This window comes from Mytilus trossulus, chromosome 10 (assembly GCF_036588685.1).
Source record: "Mytilus trossulus isolate FHL-02 chromosome 10, PNRI_Mtr1.1.1.hap1, whole genome shotgun sequence".
NCBI lineage: Eukaryota > Metazoa > Mollusca > Bivalvia > Mytilida > Mytilidae > Mytilus > Mytilus trossulus.
The window spans coordinates 45731561-45746754 of record NC_086382.1 but is presented as its reverse complement, the minus strand read 5'-3'; the positions used below and the strand labels follow the sequence as shown (position 1 = coordinate 45746754).

General features: G+C 30.9%; 1 protein-coding gene across 3 annotated transcripts in view; it reads right to left on the bottom strand.

Annotated features, from left to right (window-relative positions):
• Positions 1-540: 540 nt before the first annotated feature.
• Positions 541-15194, bottom strand: part of LOC134687458 (uncharacterized) — a 34387-nt gene continuing 19733 nt past the window's right edge. For all 3 annotated transcript variants that reach the window (XM_063547773.1, XM_063547774.1, XM_063547776.1), the window contains exons 6-12: positions 13031-13135; positions 11724-11901; positions 10081-10198; positions 9208-9428; positions 5167-5364; positions 4337-4514; positions 541-3174 (exon numbers count right to left, since the gene is read on the bottom strand). In XM_063547773.1, coding sequence (XP_063403843.1) covers positions 2864-3174; positions 4337-4514; positions 5167-5364; positions 9208-9428; positions 10081-10198; positions 11724-11901; positions 13031-13135 — 1309 coding nt within the window. In that variant the 3' untranslated portion in view covers positions 541-2863. The remainder of the gene's footprint in view (positions 3175-4336; positions 4515-5166; positions 5365-9207; positions 9429-10080; positions 10199-11723; positions 11902-13030; positions 13136-15194) is intronic.

Below are 15194 nucleotides of genomic sequence, written 5' to 3'. Positions count from 1 at the left end.
GAAGAAAATTTAAAATTGCCCTTTTTCAACATCCCCTCCAACTTACTGGGCCATATTTAATTTTGGACCACATCAAAAACACGAATCAGAGAGGACAATCCAAGGAATGTTCAGCAAAATTAAGTTGAATTTGGCAGAGTGGTTCTGAAGATTAAAATTTAAAAAAAATTAACTGACATATTCTAGACGACAGACACCAAGTGACGGTAAAAGCTCACCTGAGATCTTAAATAAGATCTGCAAACTAAATTTTACTAAGATTAAACAAGACTAGAATACTTGAACATAAAGTTGTAAAAATAATATTTGACAAAACAAATATAAGATTAAACAAGACTACAATACTTGAACATAAAGTTGTAAAAATAATATTTGACAAAACAAATATAAGATTAAACAAGACTAGAATACTTGACCATAAAGTTGTAAAAATAATATTTGACAAAACAAATATAAGATTAAACAAGACTACAATACTTGACCATAAAGTTGTAAAAATAATATTTGACAAAACAAATATAAGATTAAACAAGACTAGAATACTTGACCATAAAGTTGTAAAAATAATATTTGACAAAACAAATATAAGATTAAACAAGACTAGAATACTTGAACATAAAGTTGTAAAAATAATATTTGACAAAACAAATATAAGATTAAACAAGACTAGAATACTTGAACATAAAGTTGTAAAAATAATATTTGACAAAACAAATATATATATATTATATATAAACAAATACTTCATAAAAAAAAGTCTTTATGTTTTTAAAGTCAACATGAAGACTTAATATCAAACAAGATCTGGAATTTGTCATTCGTCACTAAAATAGTATAGCACTAAAACTATATAAGTTAATTGACCTTAACAAATAGGAATTGCACAGGAAAGGCATATGTAGGGCTATATGTAGCGGCAGCTTAATAAAAACACAGCAAGTCTTGATGTAAATGATAGAACACATGTAGTTTCAAATACATGTAGGACGTTGTAAATAGTTTGGACATCAGTCCTTTTAGCCCCCTTTATAGGTCAATCAAATTTGTTTGGAAAATCACAGGCAGTCTATTTCATTATGAATCTATAAAAGAAGAAAAACTTGAGCTAACATCTGACAATCTTCCTGTGAAGTTTCAGGGGTCTGGGATGAAAACTGTAGGAGAATTGATTACACAATTTATGTACCTACTTTTCCCCGCCCATCGATAAACAGGTTTTGAACTTTGTCCAACCTGACCAAAAATATCATCAAAATCAGTATCAAAATAAATGATCCACATTGAAATAAGAACACCCCCTTATTGGCCCCTTTGGCCCTCTTCTTTTGAAACAAGTGGGGTTACAATCTCAGTTTCAAATGTCATGCTTCATTTAGTGGCAAGGACCATTATGTTAAAAATTTCAGGAACATTTGTCTAGTACGACGAACACACCTATACAATAATAAAACCACACATTTTGTTGCTGTCTTATAAAAATAATATATCACCACGCACAGTAAAGGCAATAGAAAAACATGTAAGGTGCACAACGATAAGAAATATATGTACACACGTAAAACAAATTGAGTATTTATATTGAAAAAAATGCTTGTAAACTTAATTCTACTAACATCAAACATGACTAGAATGAACTACTTAAACCTCTATGCCAAGCCATTCTCGTCAAAACTATGTTGAAACTATGTTTAAGCCATTATTCAAAGAATTTAGTCACTGAGATTTAAAAAAAAATAAAAATGTGGATTTTGTGACATGTGGAGAACATGGCATTGTCCTTCCTGGGACAAATGTACTTATAGAGTATGTAATCAATGACAAGGAGAAAATCATTATGAAGCCAAAAAGTTTCTATGATAAGGCAAGGTCTGTTTTGAAGAGATACTGGAATGTAAAGCTGTCAACAGTGGATATGCCAGAGTGGTTGCAAGAGATGGAATACAACATTGATACTGACCAAGATGGCGGTGAATACAAATTTCTAGAATACGTAGCTAAAAGATGGTTTGGGAATCACAAATTTATATCGCAAATGGAAAATGAAAACTTCATCCTTATTATATTCATTAGTAGTGTGCATATAAATCTTAGTGTGTAATTTTCAATTCTCAGTGTGTGTTTTTCAGTTTATTTAATCTCAGTGTATAATTTTCAATTTTCAATTCTCATTGTGTAAATTTTTGGAAAAATGGCGTAAACATAGTTTTGACAAGAATGGCTTCCCATAAACATCAATGCTTATGATGTAAATAAGTGATGCATCAAAAACAAAATATAAAATATTGCAAAAAACAACAAAACAACCGTCATATCAAATTTGGCCATTACTACTCATATAAATGATTTGTATGATAAATATCTACTTTTAAATAAAAATGATATACAAAGAACTTCAATGTGGTCAGGGCATTACTTGCATCCAAAATTGACCAAAAAAAGTACAAATTCTTTTCATCATCAGATAAAATTATAAGAAGCAACTTTGGCTATATTGCAATTGTTTTGCCACTAAGTCATCTAAGTTCATTAAATGAAAAAAATAAATCTCTACAAGTGTATCATTAATTTTTGAAAGTTTTTCTTCAAAAATGTGAGTGAACAGATTAACTTTTTTAGTCAACAGTTCCCATTCATTTCTGTAATTGATAATTTTAAAATTCTACAACATTTGGATTGATTCATATCTGACTTGTGGCTAATGATGAAAAAATGAATAGGATTATTTTCATTTTATTTTATTTTAAGTTAAAGCTAATGTGTGGCCAAGAAATAGCATTATGCTAATATTTGTTTTGTTTATATTAGCTTAACATTTAATGTACAGTAATCTACAATGGTCTGAGCAACAATCACTGTTTATACATTAACATTTACTGAAAGTACCTCCATTCATCAACCCAACCAAAAAGTTACTTGCAAATACATACAGATTGGTATTTGCAGCATTTACAAACAACTGCAACTCATTTGAACAAGTCACTGCACATGGAAAGTATTGTGTATTGTCATGGTGAAATGTCACCGCAGGTTTTGGATGGAACCCAGTTGTGGGTATTCTGCTTGATCCTGTTGCAAAAACAAGGATATGTTTTGGCTCTAATTCTCTGATGAACTCATTCATTGTCGTTGTAAGAATAACATCTCCTTCTTTAAGGACTGTCTCCAGTTCATTGTCTAAATAAAAAAAAAAATCTGTCACATGTAAGTCTAATTTTTGTCAATCACAGTTAAGAAGGTATGTATAAATCTTCCAATAATTGGGGGATTAAATTTGCAAAATTTTTAACACTTCTTGATTTCAATATATTTATCAATGGCAATGGCATCTGTCAACCTCAAAAGAAACACTAAATTAACCTCAATACATGATTAGGAATGTATATATAAATTTTCAATAGTATTGAATCAAATTTTGGAAAATTTCACTTTTATGTTTTGTATTTATGGCAACAGCATCAAATCTTGAAGGTCTTCACAAGTTTAGAACCATCAAATTTTGAAAAGATTGGATCAGTAGTTCTGGAGACCCCAAATGCAACAGCAGCCATAAATTTCCATGTAAATTTTGATGTCATTAAATGTATTCATTTATTAATACTGTTTTTCCCTTACTTAATATATAATACACGTATAAACTGCCTTGTATACCAACATATACTGGATAAATTGATATCACAAATATACTCTAAATTAATAATAATATTTGAGAAGAATTTTCTATTTAAGGGCATACAATACAGTTTTGATCCTGTATTTACAGTTTGATGAAAATTTGCATATAGGCTATTTTTTGCCTGATTAAATCAAATCTGTAATAAAAAATATACCTTTATGTGCTACTTTTTGAGTTAAATGAGGTAGAAATTTTGTATATTTGCGGAAAATTTGGATTTGTGGCCTTATTTCCCTTTCGAAAGAAAAACATCACTTTTTTGTTTTAAAAGATAACACAATTTGTTTTTTGGTAAATAATAAGCAATTTCTGTATTTTATAAGTATCATAAAAAATTATGCATTTTTTATTCAGAAATAACTCATATTTATCAAATGGTCATGAATTGAGAAAAAAACGTAATTTTTTAATGTATATTTATCAAAAATTAAAAAATTGAACTATTTACTGTTTTATAAAATTTGGTCCACATAATCTCTCTGCAAAATGAAACAAAATGTCATTTTAATGCACTCATTTTAAAATTAAATCAGTTTGAATGATAAAAATCAGTCGAAAAATGCATCTTTACCAATATGTTGCGAAAATAACATTTTACGTTAACAACGTCATTACCTCCCCTGTAACTGTATTGTATGCCCTTAAAAGTCTAGAAAAACATACCTTGAATTGATTCAACAAAATGATGAAAATTGACTAGCACCAATTCTTCGTGCTCTTTCTTCCTTGGATCATGGGAGAACCTTGGCTTCAGTAATGCCAAAAGGTCAGACGAATTGATTCTGACCTTTTTGTACTCGAACAGATCTCTTAGATTCTCCTTGATGACTAGTTTTAGTACCTGTAAATAACTATATAGTAAAACTAATTTGTCTTCAATTAAAACAAGTGAGATAGCAGTCATAGGGACTGCAAATCTCACTCATTCCACATATCTAAAGATTGTAAAATATTTGAATTAAATGCATTTTTTTGTCAATTATATAGTTTTTTATATCATTTCTTTTACCCCCTAACTACTATATACACAAAACACATTATTAAACCCATAATATACCATATCCAAGCTTTGGCAGAAAACATGTCCTAAGAATTTGACCAATTTCAAATATTTAAATTTTGCCTTTTTTACCCCGATATTTACAAATTCTTTTTGGTTTTCCCTAATAATAATGTTAATACTTTATAAAACCTATGGCAAGCCGTTCTCGTCACAACTATGTTTAAACCCTTTTTTCGAAAAAAAATACACACTGAGATTTAAAAACCTAAAATAACACACTGAGAATTTGAAATTACACACTGAGATTTAAAAAAATAAAAAACACACACTGAGAATTCAAAATTACACATTGAGATTTTAAAAAGACACACTGAGATGAAATAAATTGAAAAATACACACTGAGATTAATATGCAAATTACTAATGAATATTCATGAGATGAATAATAGGTGAGAAAAAAAAACTAATTTATCAATACATTTAACCTTACATCATATGTTTCCAGCCCCTTCTTCAAATCAGTGATCATTGAGCTGCATCTGAGTGTGGTCAGATAAGAGGCTGCAACTCCAATAAATTCCTCCTTATTATCCATTGTTACCCTCGACATTATTCCATCTATCTCTTCCCACCATCTATTTTTGTCAACTGCTTCTCTAACTTCATTGTCGCAAGTTGCATTTTCAACCTATACATAAAGTATTGAAGAGAGATAATATTTTAAAGGGATATACATAAACTATCATCTAATTGTACATGAAAGAGGTTACTACTGTAAATATTTGTCATTATGTTCAGTCTTTGTCCTATCAAGTAATCCTATCTTTTATGATATCTGATCTAGTCAACTGACTAATGTCTGCATACAAATAACTTATTTGAGCACACCAAATAAAACTTTCATTTATCATCAAGATACATGAAATGTAAACAACTATTTCAATTGCAAGTGTTTTTTGGGGTATTTTTTTTTCAACTTAATTTACCAAAAAATATCACCTAGATTCCTTTTGGGTTCCACTTAAAAAAACTAGATAAAAAAGATGCCCCCTGAGGCCCTGCTGCATGCATAAGAAAATAGGTTTGCAAGCATTAGATTCAGCAAACAGTGATGCAGAAGTACATCTTTAAATGGTTGTGTCTGTAAGGCATGTTTGATGCCCCCATCATAGTTGATTTATTCTATAAAGTAGAACATATACCGGTGATGTTGTTCCTTCTTAGCTTCACAACTCAAGTTTTTCAAAATTAAAAAGAGGTAACTTTAATATTCAAATGTCACATGATGAATTCTATTTTTCAAATGAACAATTATCAGTAATGCATATTTACACCTCTGTGGTTGTGTAATGACAAAGGCATATAGTGACAAAGTTCACCATCCTGACATTTGTGAAATTTTTTAAAAACAGAATCGAACAATATGCATGACGTTTGTAAATGTTCTAATACTCTACATAATACAAAAGTTCCAGCTTGAAAACTGTTGGAGTAAGCCGGACAAACCATGTTCTCTTTATGCAGTTAGTACAAAAAATTGACTACGTCCAAACTACCTGTCATTTTGACAATATTTCATGAAAATCATGTGGATCTGCACACCTCCATTATGTGAAATACCAGTGCAGAGGTATGGCAAGCCGTTCTCGTCAAAACTATGTTTAAACCATTTTTCGAAAAATTTACACACTGAGAATTACAACAAAGCACTCTGAGATTTAAAAACTTCAAACGCACATTGAGAATTGAAAATTACACACTGAGAATAAAAAATTACACACTGAGATTTCATAAAGACGCACTGAGATTACAAAAATGAAAAACGCACACTGAGAATTGAAAATTACACACTGAGATTTCATAAAGACGCACTGAGATTACAAAAATGAAAAACACACACTGAGAATTGAAAATTACACACTGAGATTTCAAAAAGACACACTGAGAATAAATAAACTGAAAACACACACTAAGAATTTGAAATTACACACTGAGAATTTAAAATTACACACTGAGATTTGTGCGCACATATCTAATTAGCATACTTAATCTGAATCTATTACAAACTAAAACAACAAGGGGACAAAACTCGTTAGTCCTTCGATTTGGCCGTTCCAAATTATTAATAAAAAAAACTTTAGAAATACAAAAACAAGAAAAATACCTACTTACTCAGTTGTTACAAAATATAACCAAATGGTGAAAAACTTTATTAAAATTATAAGAAAACATTGGAACAATCTGCAAAAGAATGCAGTGAAATTTTTACTCAAGTGTCTAATATAGCATATAAACGTAACAAAAATATAAAAGATTAACTAGCGAAATCAGGGAAACAGTTGGAAGACTTTGAAAAGGGACACATGTTTAATTACTGGTAGTAATGATCTGAATTATAGGCAACAAACTTATGAATATGAGCGATGTTAAGTCTTGAAATTTATAACGAATGTTGGTTGAAGGAATCGCATTTCATTATAATGACAAGAGTTCTTGAGATCAAGATATAAATCTGTTTTCTTATTCATCTCATGAATATTCATTAGTAATTTGCATATTAATCTCAGTGCGTATTTTTGAAATCTCAGTATGTAATTAACAATTCTCAGTGTGTGTTTTTCAATTTATTTCATCCAGTGTGTCTTTTTAAAATCTCAGTGTGTGATTTTGAATTCTCAGTGTATGTTTTTTATTTTTTTAAATCTCAGTGTGTAATTTCGATTTCTCAGTGTGTTATTTTAGGTTTTTAATTCTCAGTGTGTATTTTTTTTCGAAAAAATGGTTTAAACATAGTTTTGACGAGAACGGCTTGCCATACAGAGGTTTAATTGAAGCATTCAAATGGCAGATAATTTTGTTAAGTGCTTTTTATGGGTTCAAAGAGGTTGGAGTTTATATAATTCCTGTTCTGTTGGTGATATACAAAGTTGTCAGTGGAATTATAGTTTAAATGCTGTTTGCTATTTAGTTAATATATAGTTAAAGGGGTAACTCTGCAAATTCTGGAAAATACTCCTCAATGGTATGTTTCCAGTAAAAAAATACAGTACAAAACAAATATAAGAAAACAGGAAAATATTCTATGTAAAATACAAAACAACTGATACAATAAATGCATTTTTCAAAGTTTCCAGCACAATTTAGCAAGTTGATTTATTTTCCAAACAGTGTCCATTATGTTTTGTTGATTTTTTTTTATCGTCAATATAAAAATTTATTATACCGTTGTTTTTCTAATCGGTTGAGGCATATGATAGAAAGATTTCATATTGGATGTATTACATTTGGCGTCTGTAAACTGTTCACTTTTTGAACTTCTACTTCAGACTCACTTACAAGGATCAATATATTAAACTGTTGTTTTTACCATTGTTGAAGCATATGATAAAAAGATCATATCATGTCATTTTTCATATCAGATGTATTATAAGCCCTCGATCCTTCACCTCTTGGGCTGGTAATACATCTGATAAATACATCTGATATGAAAAATGCCATGTATAATCTGATAATATATTGAGCGATTCATCTTAATAATTATTGTGATATTTCAAGTTTCAAATGAAATTGAAATGAAGTGGTTTGTCGATTTCAGTTTCGATCAAATTTTTTTGAAGGAAACATGATTTAAATAACAAAAGAATTTATATATACATCAACTTGGTTGTTGTTGCTTATTAGAGATGATGTTTGAAATAATACGGAAAAACTCTTTTAGTATGAAATAACAAATTTATGAAAAAAATAATATCTTTAAGATGTATATAATTATAAATTAATAAAAATGCAGGTATTTACATAGAATGTTAAATAAACTTTTTAAAGTGAGTTTTGTTATTTCCCTGTCAAATGGGTTATGTAATAAAACCAGGTACCCCTAAGCCAGCTGCCCTGGACTGCTTAGGGTTTATGTATTTTAAAATAAAATATGTTGCTTATGTAAAAAAAAAAAAGAAAAAAAGAAATGAAGTTTGAAACTAAATAAATTTGAAGTTCAATGAATTACTGTATCGTCCTAAATCTTGACCAATAGATGAAAAGTATATGGTAGTAGTTGTGATGACATAATTAGCTGATTTATTTAATTCTTAGTTTACTAACTGTAAATTGTGTTTGAATTTTGACTTTTATATTTTCTTTTGCCATTTCATTTATGTAAAATTGAGAATGGAAATGGGAAATGTATCAAAGAGACAACAACCGGACCATAGAAAAAACAACAGCAGAAGGTCACCAACAGGTCTTCCATGTAACGAGAAATTCCCGCACCCGGAGGCGTCCTTCAGCTAGCCCCTAAACAAATATATACTAGTTCAGTGATTATGAATGCCATACTAATTTCCAAATTGTACACAAGAAACTAAAATCAAAATAACATGTTTTCATTTGCATGCTGTAATTGTGTTCACTTTGTTTGACGTTTGTTCAGTTTATTTACTTTTAGTAAAATATTTATTTTTTTTACGTTTGTTTCTATGAATGTAGGCCAACTGAAAATTTGACTATCCTACATCTTTACAAATTATTGTACCTCGTTTAGCTGTTGGTGATAGTATTCTTCTACCACATCATCAACCTGACTTATGACTGTTGAAGTTCCCACAATTGCATCCACCATTGAGGGAACAAATAGTGCAGGTGCTTCCGAACCCTGTATAATCCCTGTGGCCATCATAATACCCAAAGCTATATATTCCCCTCTTGCCTGGGCACCATAATTAGGGCGCAAAGTATATCCTCTATTACGGCAACCTTATAATAAATATAGATTTCAGTTAATTATATTTACACAGATCGATGATATTTACCGTTTTTTTTTTGGTGCAATTAAACACGAGGCTCTAATCACTGATCTGGTTTACAGTGGTAGAAGTCTGTTAAATATTACTAAATATATCAATATGGTATACATATAGAATGGGGAAAAAATTGAAATAAAAAGAAAGTACAGCCTGTAACATTCACTATAAAAATTAAATATCAAATATTTTAACACCACAAATATGAATCGGAGGAAGGATTGATTGATTGATTGTTGGTTGCTTAATGGCCAGTGGCAAATATTTCATGCATGTTCAGGACGATCTGAGAAAGGAACATTTTAAGCCATGCTTTGTTCAATTTGTCTTGGCGGTTCTAAAGAAAATGATTAAAATTCAATTTTTGCTAAAGGCTGTTCCCAGGGAAGGCAATTTTATTTAATCTCAGTAATTTTAAAGTCTCAGTGTGTGTTTTTCATTTTTTTTTAATTTTAGTGTGTAATTTTAAAATCTCAGTGTGTTATTTTAGGTTTTTAAATCTCAAGTGTGGTTATTAATTCTCAGTGTGTAATTTTTTCGAAAAAAAGGGTTTAAACATAGTTTTGACGAGAACTGCTGGCCATAATATATATATAGGGTCAAACCTGTAACAAGACCACTGGACTCAATGACAGACTGCCAGAGAAGTCGGAAATATTCACGCCTGGGTCCCCCTGCATCAGCTGCATCCTCCACACTACCTTCATCTGATGTAAAACTGACCTAAAAATATAGATTTATATAATTGCAGATATTTCCTGTCCACTGCTTCAGAATAGATGCATTAGAAAGAAGTCCATTTTTAGAGTTCTCACCTACTTTCCACAATAAAAGAAGGTCAGAGAACTATATTCTATACTGAATCACCCACAGATCAAACATGCCAAAGTAAAACCTTACTATAAAATTCTTAAAGTTGTCAGGATAAAAATAAAGTATTACATAGGAACAGGATGGATTGACAGATTTCAAATTTTTATTGAAATTAACATCTATTCCTGACTTGCGGCGACCTGGATGCATCCGTAACTTAGATGTTTTTGTCAGAGTTTTCCCTTTTCAGTAGGTATAACATTCGAAGACATCATGACTTTTCTCCGCTGCCTAAGGATACAGTTTGAGTGATCTGAGTGAAAATGTGGAATCTCTGCGTTGTAAGAGGTATTCGTCAACAGAAAAATTAAGCAACTTCCAAATAATTTTTTATCAGAAATAAAACCTCGAATAATTTCATAGAGGTGCCAAATGTACAAATTATAACATGAAACTAAAAAGTTCAGCGTTTTCCAATTTCCTTCGGAATACTGTAATTTATGGTTTTGTTTGAAAGAAAAATTTCTGCTTGTCCCGAGGGTACATTGACTGCTACAAAAGACAACTCTTGGCAGGAAGAATGACCGCAAGTCAGGAATTAACTAACAAGTGTTGGCTCACTGGATTGGTCCTGTTTTCAAGATAATGACAAGGTGTTTGTATAATATTAAGATCTAGATTTCAGAAATTGAGTATTCCCAGTGGTTTCATAGAAGATTTATGAAAAACTTAACTCATGGACAAAGGACAACAGAAAGTGATTGAAAAGCTCACCCTGGCTTTTAGGAAGGTAAAATAAAAACACATGTAGATAAAAGTGATCAACGTGTAGCTTTTGAGGTTTTTAAATCTCAGTGTGTCTTTTTGAAAATCTCTGTGTTTTTGGAAGTTTCTTAATCTCAGTGTGTGTTTTGTATTCTTAGTGTGTATTTTTTTGAGGTTTTGAAATCGTAGAGTTCTGTTGTTTTTTTGAAAGTTTTTTTAATATTGAGCAGTTCAGTGTGTTTGTTTAAGTTTTTAATCTGTTTGTTTTTTTTAATTAAATTCTCAATGTTTGTTTTTGTTTTTAAATCTCAGCGTGTGTTTTTGAAGTTTTTAAATCTCAGCGTGTGTTTTTGAAGTTTTTAAATCTCAGTGTCTTTTTGAATTCTCAGTGTGGCATAACTTTTTGGAAATTTTGGTCCTCCATGCTCATCAACTTTGTACTTGATTTGGCCTTTTAACTTTTTGATTCGAGTGTCACTGAGTGTAACTGATGAGTCTTCTGTAGATGAAACATGGTCTGGCATATAAAATTATAATCCTGGAACCTTTGATTATCATTTGTAGTTTTTGAAATCTCAGCTTCGAAATTTTTTGAAAAATGGTTTTAAGAGCTTGCTTTACTGAAACCTTTTATATTATTTCACCAATCACCAATCTATGAATTTTATACCTTTAAAAGGCTAGCTTTCTTGACAAATGCATCCCTCTTGAAATACATCAGAGAAGATTTGAAAACTGTATTTCTGGATACAATGAGCCTTCTATCCACCCCAGATATTTTGCTATCTGCCCATGCTGATACAATACCCCTGACCTCTTCTGGTGTTCTACCCTGTACTTGTTCATACCTGTAATTAGTATATAATGTTTAATTCTGCATCTTCAAAGATCAATGAACCCTGATGTTGAGGTCAGGGTCCATTCAAATGTCAATTACATTCTGCATCTCCATGCAAGGTTTTCTGTTACTTATTAGTTATTACATTATTTAAGAATACAGAAACTGATATAAAGTTTTCCACTTGTTGAAGTGTCAAGGCGACATTAATGTGATGATTCTGTAAGCAGCTTTAAATTGCATTCTCACACAATTATTTATTTATTTATCTATTCTTTGAGAATATAGATTTTTTTTTTTGGGGGGGGGGGAGGGTTAAAATGTACTTAATTTATTACATCACCTGGTCTCATTATGTTAATGAACTACACACATGCCTTTTCATGTTACCATTAAATAGTTATTGGTCTACTTGGATCCTACTTTATACACAATTCATGGACGAATATTATTGGAAATTTTTTTTTTACAGCAAATTTTTTACCTTAGAATGAAAAGAAGCAGCACACTAAAAACAACAAGAATTGTAACATATTTTCAACAAAAATAATATTTTGCTTCCCTTAAATAAAATTTTTTGGGGGACTGACTTCCATGACTTTGGAGGGAGACTTTATTTTGTAATGCAATAATGTATATAAGATATCTTATAAACTGTAGGCGATATCTTAATATAATTACAGTTTAAGTAGATATCTTATAAACTAAACAAGATGTCTCAAGGACTTTTTAAGATATCCTATATAGTTTACAAGATATCTCCTAAAACTTTATAACACATCTCATTAAGATTATCAGATATCTAGTTTATGAGATATCTCTACAAACAACATATTTAAAAAGATATCTGATAAAGTTTATAAGATATATTATATACTTTATAAGATATCTCATAAACTTTCTTGATATCTTGAAAACTTAAGGAGATATCTTACAAACTATATAACAGAAAATAAAACACACTTTATTCCAGATACCCTAAGGATCGTTCAGTTCCAGTTTGACAACAGACGACAGACACCAAGTGATGGCAAAAGCTCATATTTCCCTGGAGGAAAGGTGAGCTAAAAATGCTGGACCAGTAAGTTCTCATCTCTTACCTTCAATTGTTCTATCAAAAAGTTTATTATGTTATTTACCTTCCATATGCTGACTCACGCTCTTCAGATTTTGAGGTTATAGTATATTCATCAACACTTTCTTGAATAGCTGTTTCAAGAGCCTCATCCTCATCCATTGCTCCTCTGCATAATAAAAATTCATCTGACATTTGAAATATACATGTATTACAATCATTCTTGACAAAAAAAAACAAATATTGAGAACATGAAGAATTTCCTCTTTTTCTCTATTTCTGTTACAGCCAACTAAGGATATATCTCTTCTGAAGATATTTCTATGACCTGAAATGTTGGTCATCAGGTACAAAAGCGTCAATTTTGACGATTTTACGTACTTTCTCTTGACCCAGAAGACCCAGGGATGCTGGTAAAGCCTCCATGTAGAGTGGACCCTAGTTAATAAATTGACCCCAACCGTTGTTAGGTGGGATTGAATCTGATCTTGGTTCAGCAGTCTACAGAAGGTCATTTGGACCAAAAATACGGAATTTCACCATTTTTTTTCTGATTTTTGACTTCAAATTGACACGAAACTGGAAGTGGTAATTTCCTATGCGTATTTCAATAATAATAACGATTGGAAGTTATATGGCCATGAGTTTGCACTATTTTTGCAAGTTTTATGCCTCTGAACTTCCTGTGTAAGACACAGATGTGAAGCCCTCCAGAAAACTAAGTTTCAGCAGCTTCAATTTTAGTCAGTATTTGTGCTCAAAATGCAACTTATACATGAGAAACATGAACATGGATAGCCTCAGGTTGACGGAACATGCACAACTTTTAAAATAAGTATCCTAAAGTGGTCTTCTAAAAGTATGGAACGACCTTGGTGCCAAATAAAGGTGGTCGGGGTACGCCCCTCATATGACGGTCACCGCATGGTAAGGGTTAAGGTTTATCAATATATACACCTATCATATAAAAATTTTGCAGATATATTTTTCTTCTGCAAGGAAAAACTTTCCTTAATGTATATATGTCATAGATAAATATGAAAACATAAGGCAACTACTGAAATGAAATTCCACTTCTCCCTACTTTATCCTAGTGGTAGACCACAATCCTAGATATTAAAGGCCCTGATTCTAAGTGTGTTTTTTTATGTCAGTATAATTTTTTCGACAAAAATTCATAGTCTCGCCTACTTTTGCTGTTAATCACAGGCTCAATAAGCACTGTAGACAGGCATACGTCGGGCATATAGGGCATATAGGGCGTAGCTAGTAACCAAGAAGAAAGTCTGACTGCAAAAGTGGAAGGTCTCAGACCTCGGACCACCGCTAATTTGACCCCCTGCGTCCAAACTAAAAAAATACGAAAATTTCGTTTTCTAATTCAAAATTGCCCCCCCCCCCCAACAGCGTGATCAATTGAACTAATATTAATAGACTTCTGACCTAGTTGACTACGTATTGACCACAAACAATATTCCTATGACTTTTGCAATTTGGGAAATCTTAACTACATGTCTTTAGAGATTTTCGGCGATTAAATATTTCATACATTTGTTCTTAGCCAAAAGCTCAAGGTAGAATAAATTACACAAGGATTCCTAATGTGCTCTACTTCCCATGTGCAACTTCAAAACTTTTGGGAAAATCGACGATCATTTAAGGTTTTTCTGGTCATAATTTTTGTAATCCAGAATGAAAAGTGTGAAAAAACTGTCCAATAAGTTATAAATAATATAGTAGCTAGCTAGATGATAACAATGGCACGTATTTCAGCATTTATTGGGTATAACACAAACCCAGGATGCTCCCATAAGGCATCTTAACTGCCTAAAAATCCAAGATAGTTTATGAATCTAATAAATGTTTTAAAAACTTCAACTGCAGACTGTATGTAATGTTAACTGGAAGAAAATTTAAGTCCATGTATAAGTAAAATACAGATACACAGGTACAAAATGTTAACAAGATTTCCTTCTAGATACTAGCTTTTGATCATAAAAAAGCTTATGTCCATGTTTGGTACAAATCCAAAATGGTATAGGAAAGTTATTAAAAAAAGATAAAACTTTAACCAAAGAGTGAATGTGTTGTTTCAGGGTAGAAAATCTAAGTCCATCTAAAAGAAAAATACTGAAAAAAATTGAAATTTATTTTTACAAAATTTACTTCTGGATACTATCTTATTATCATAAACAAGCTTCTGTCCAAGTTTGGTAGAAATCAAGTAT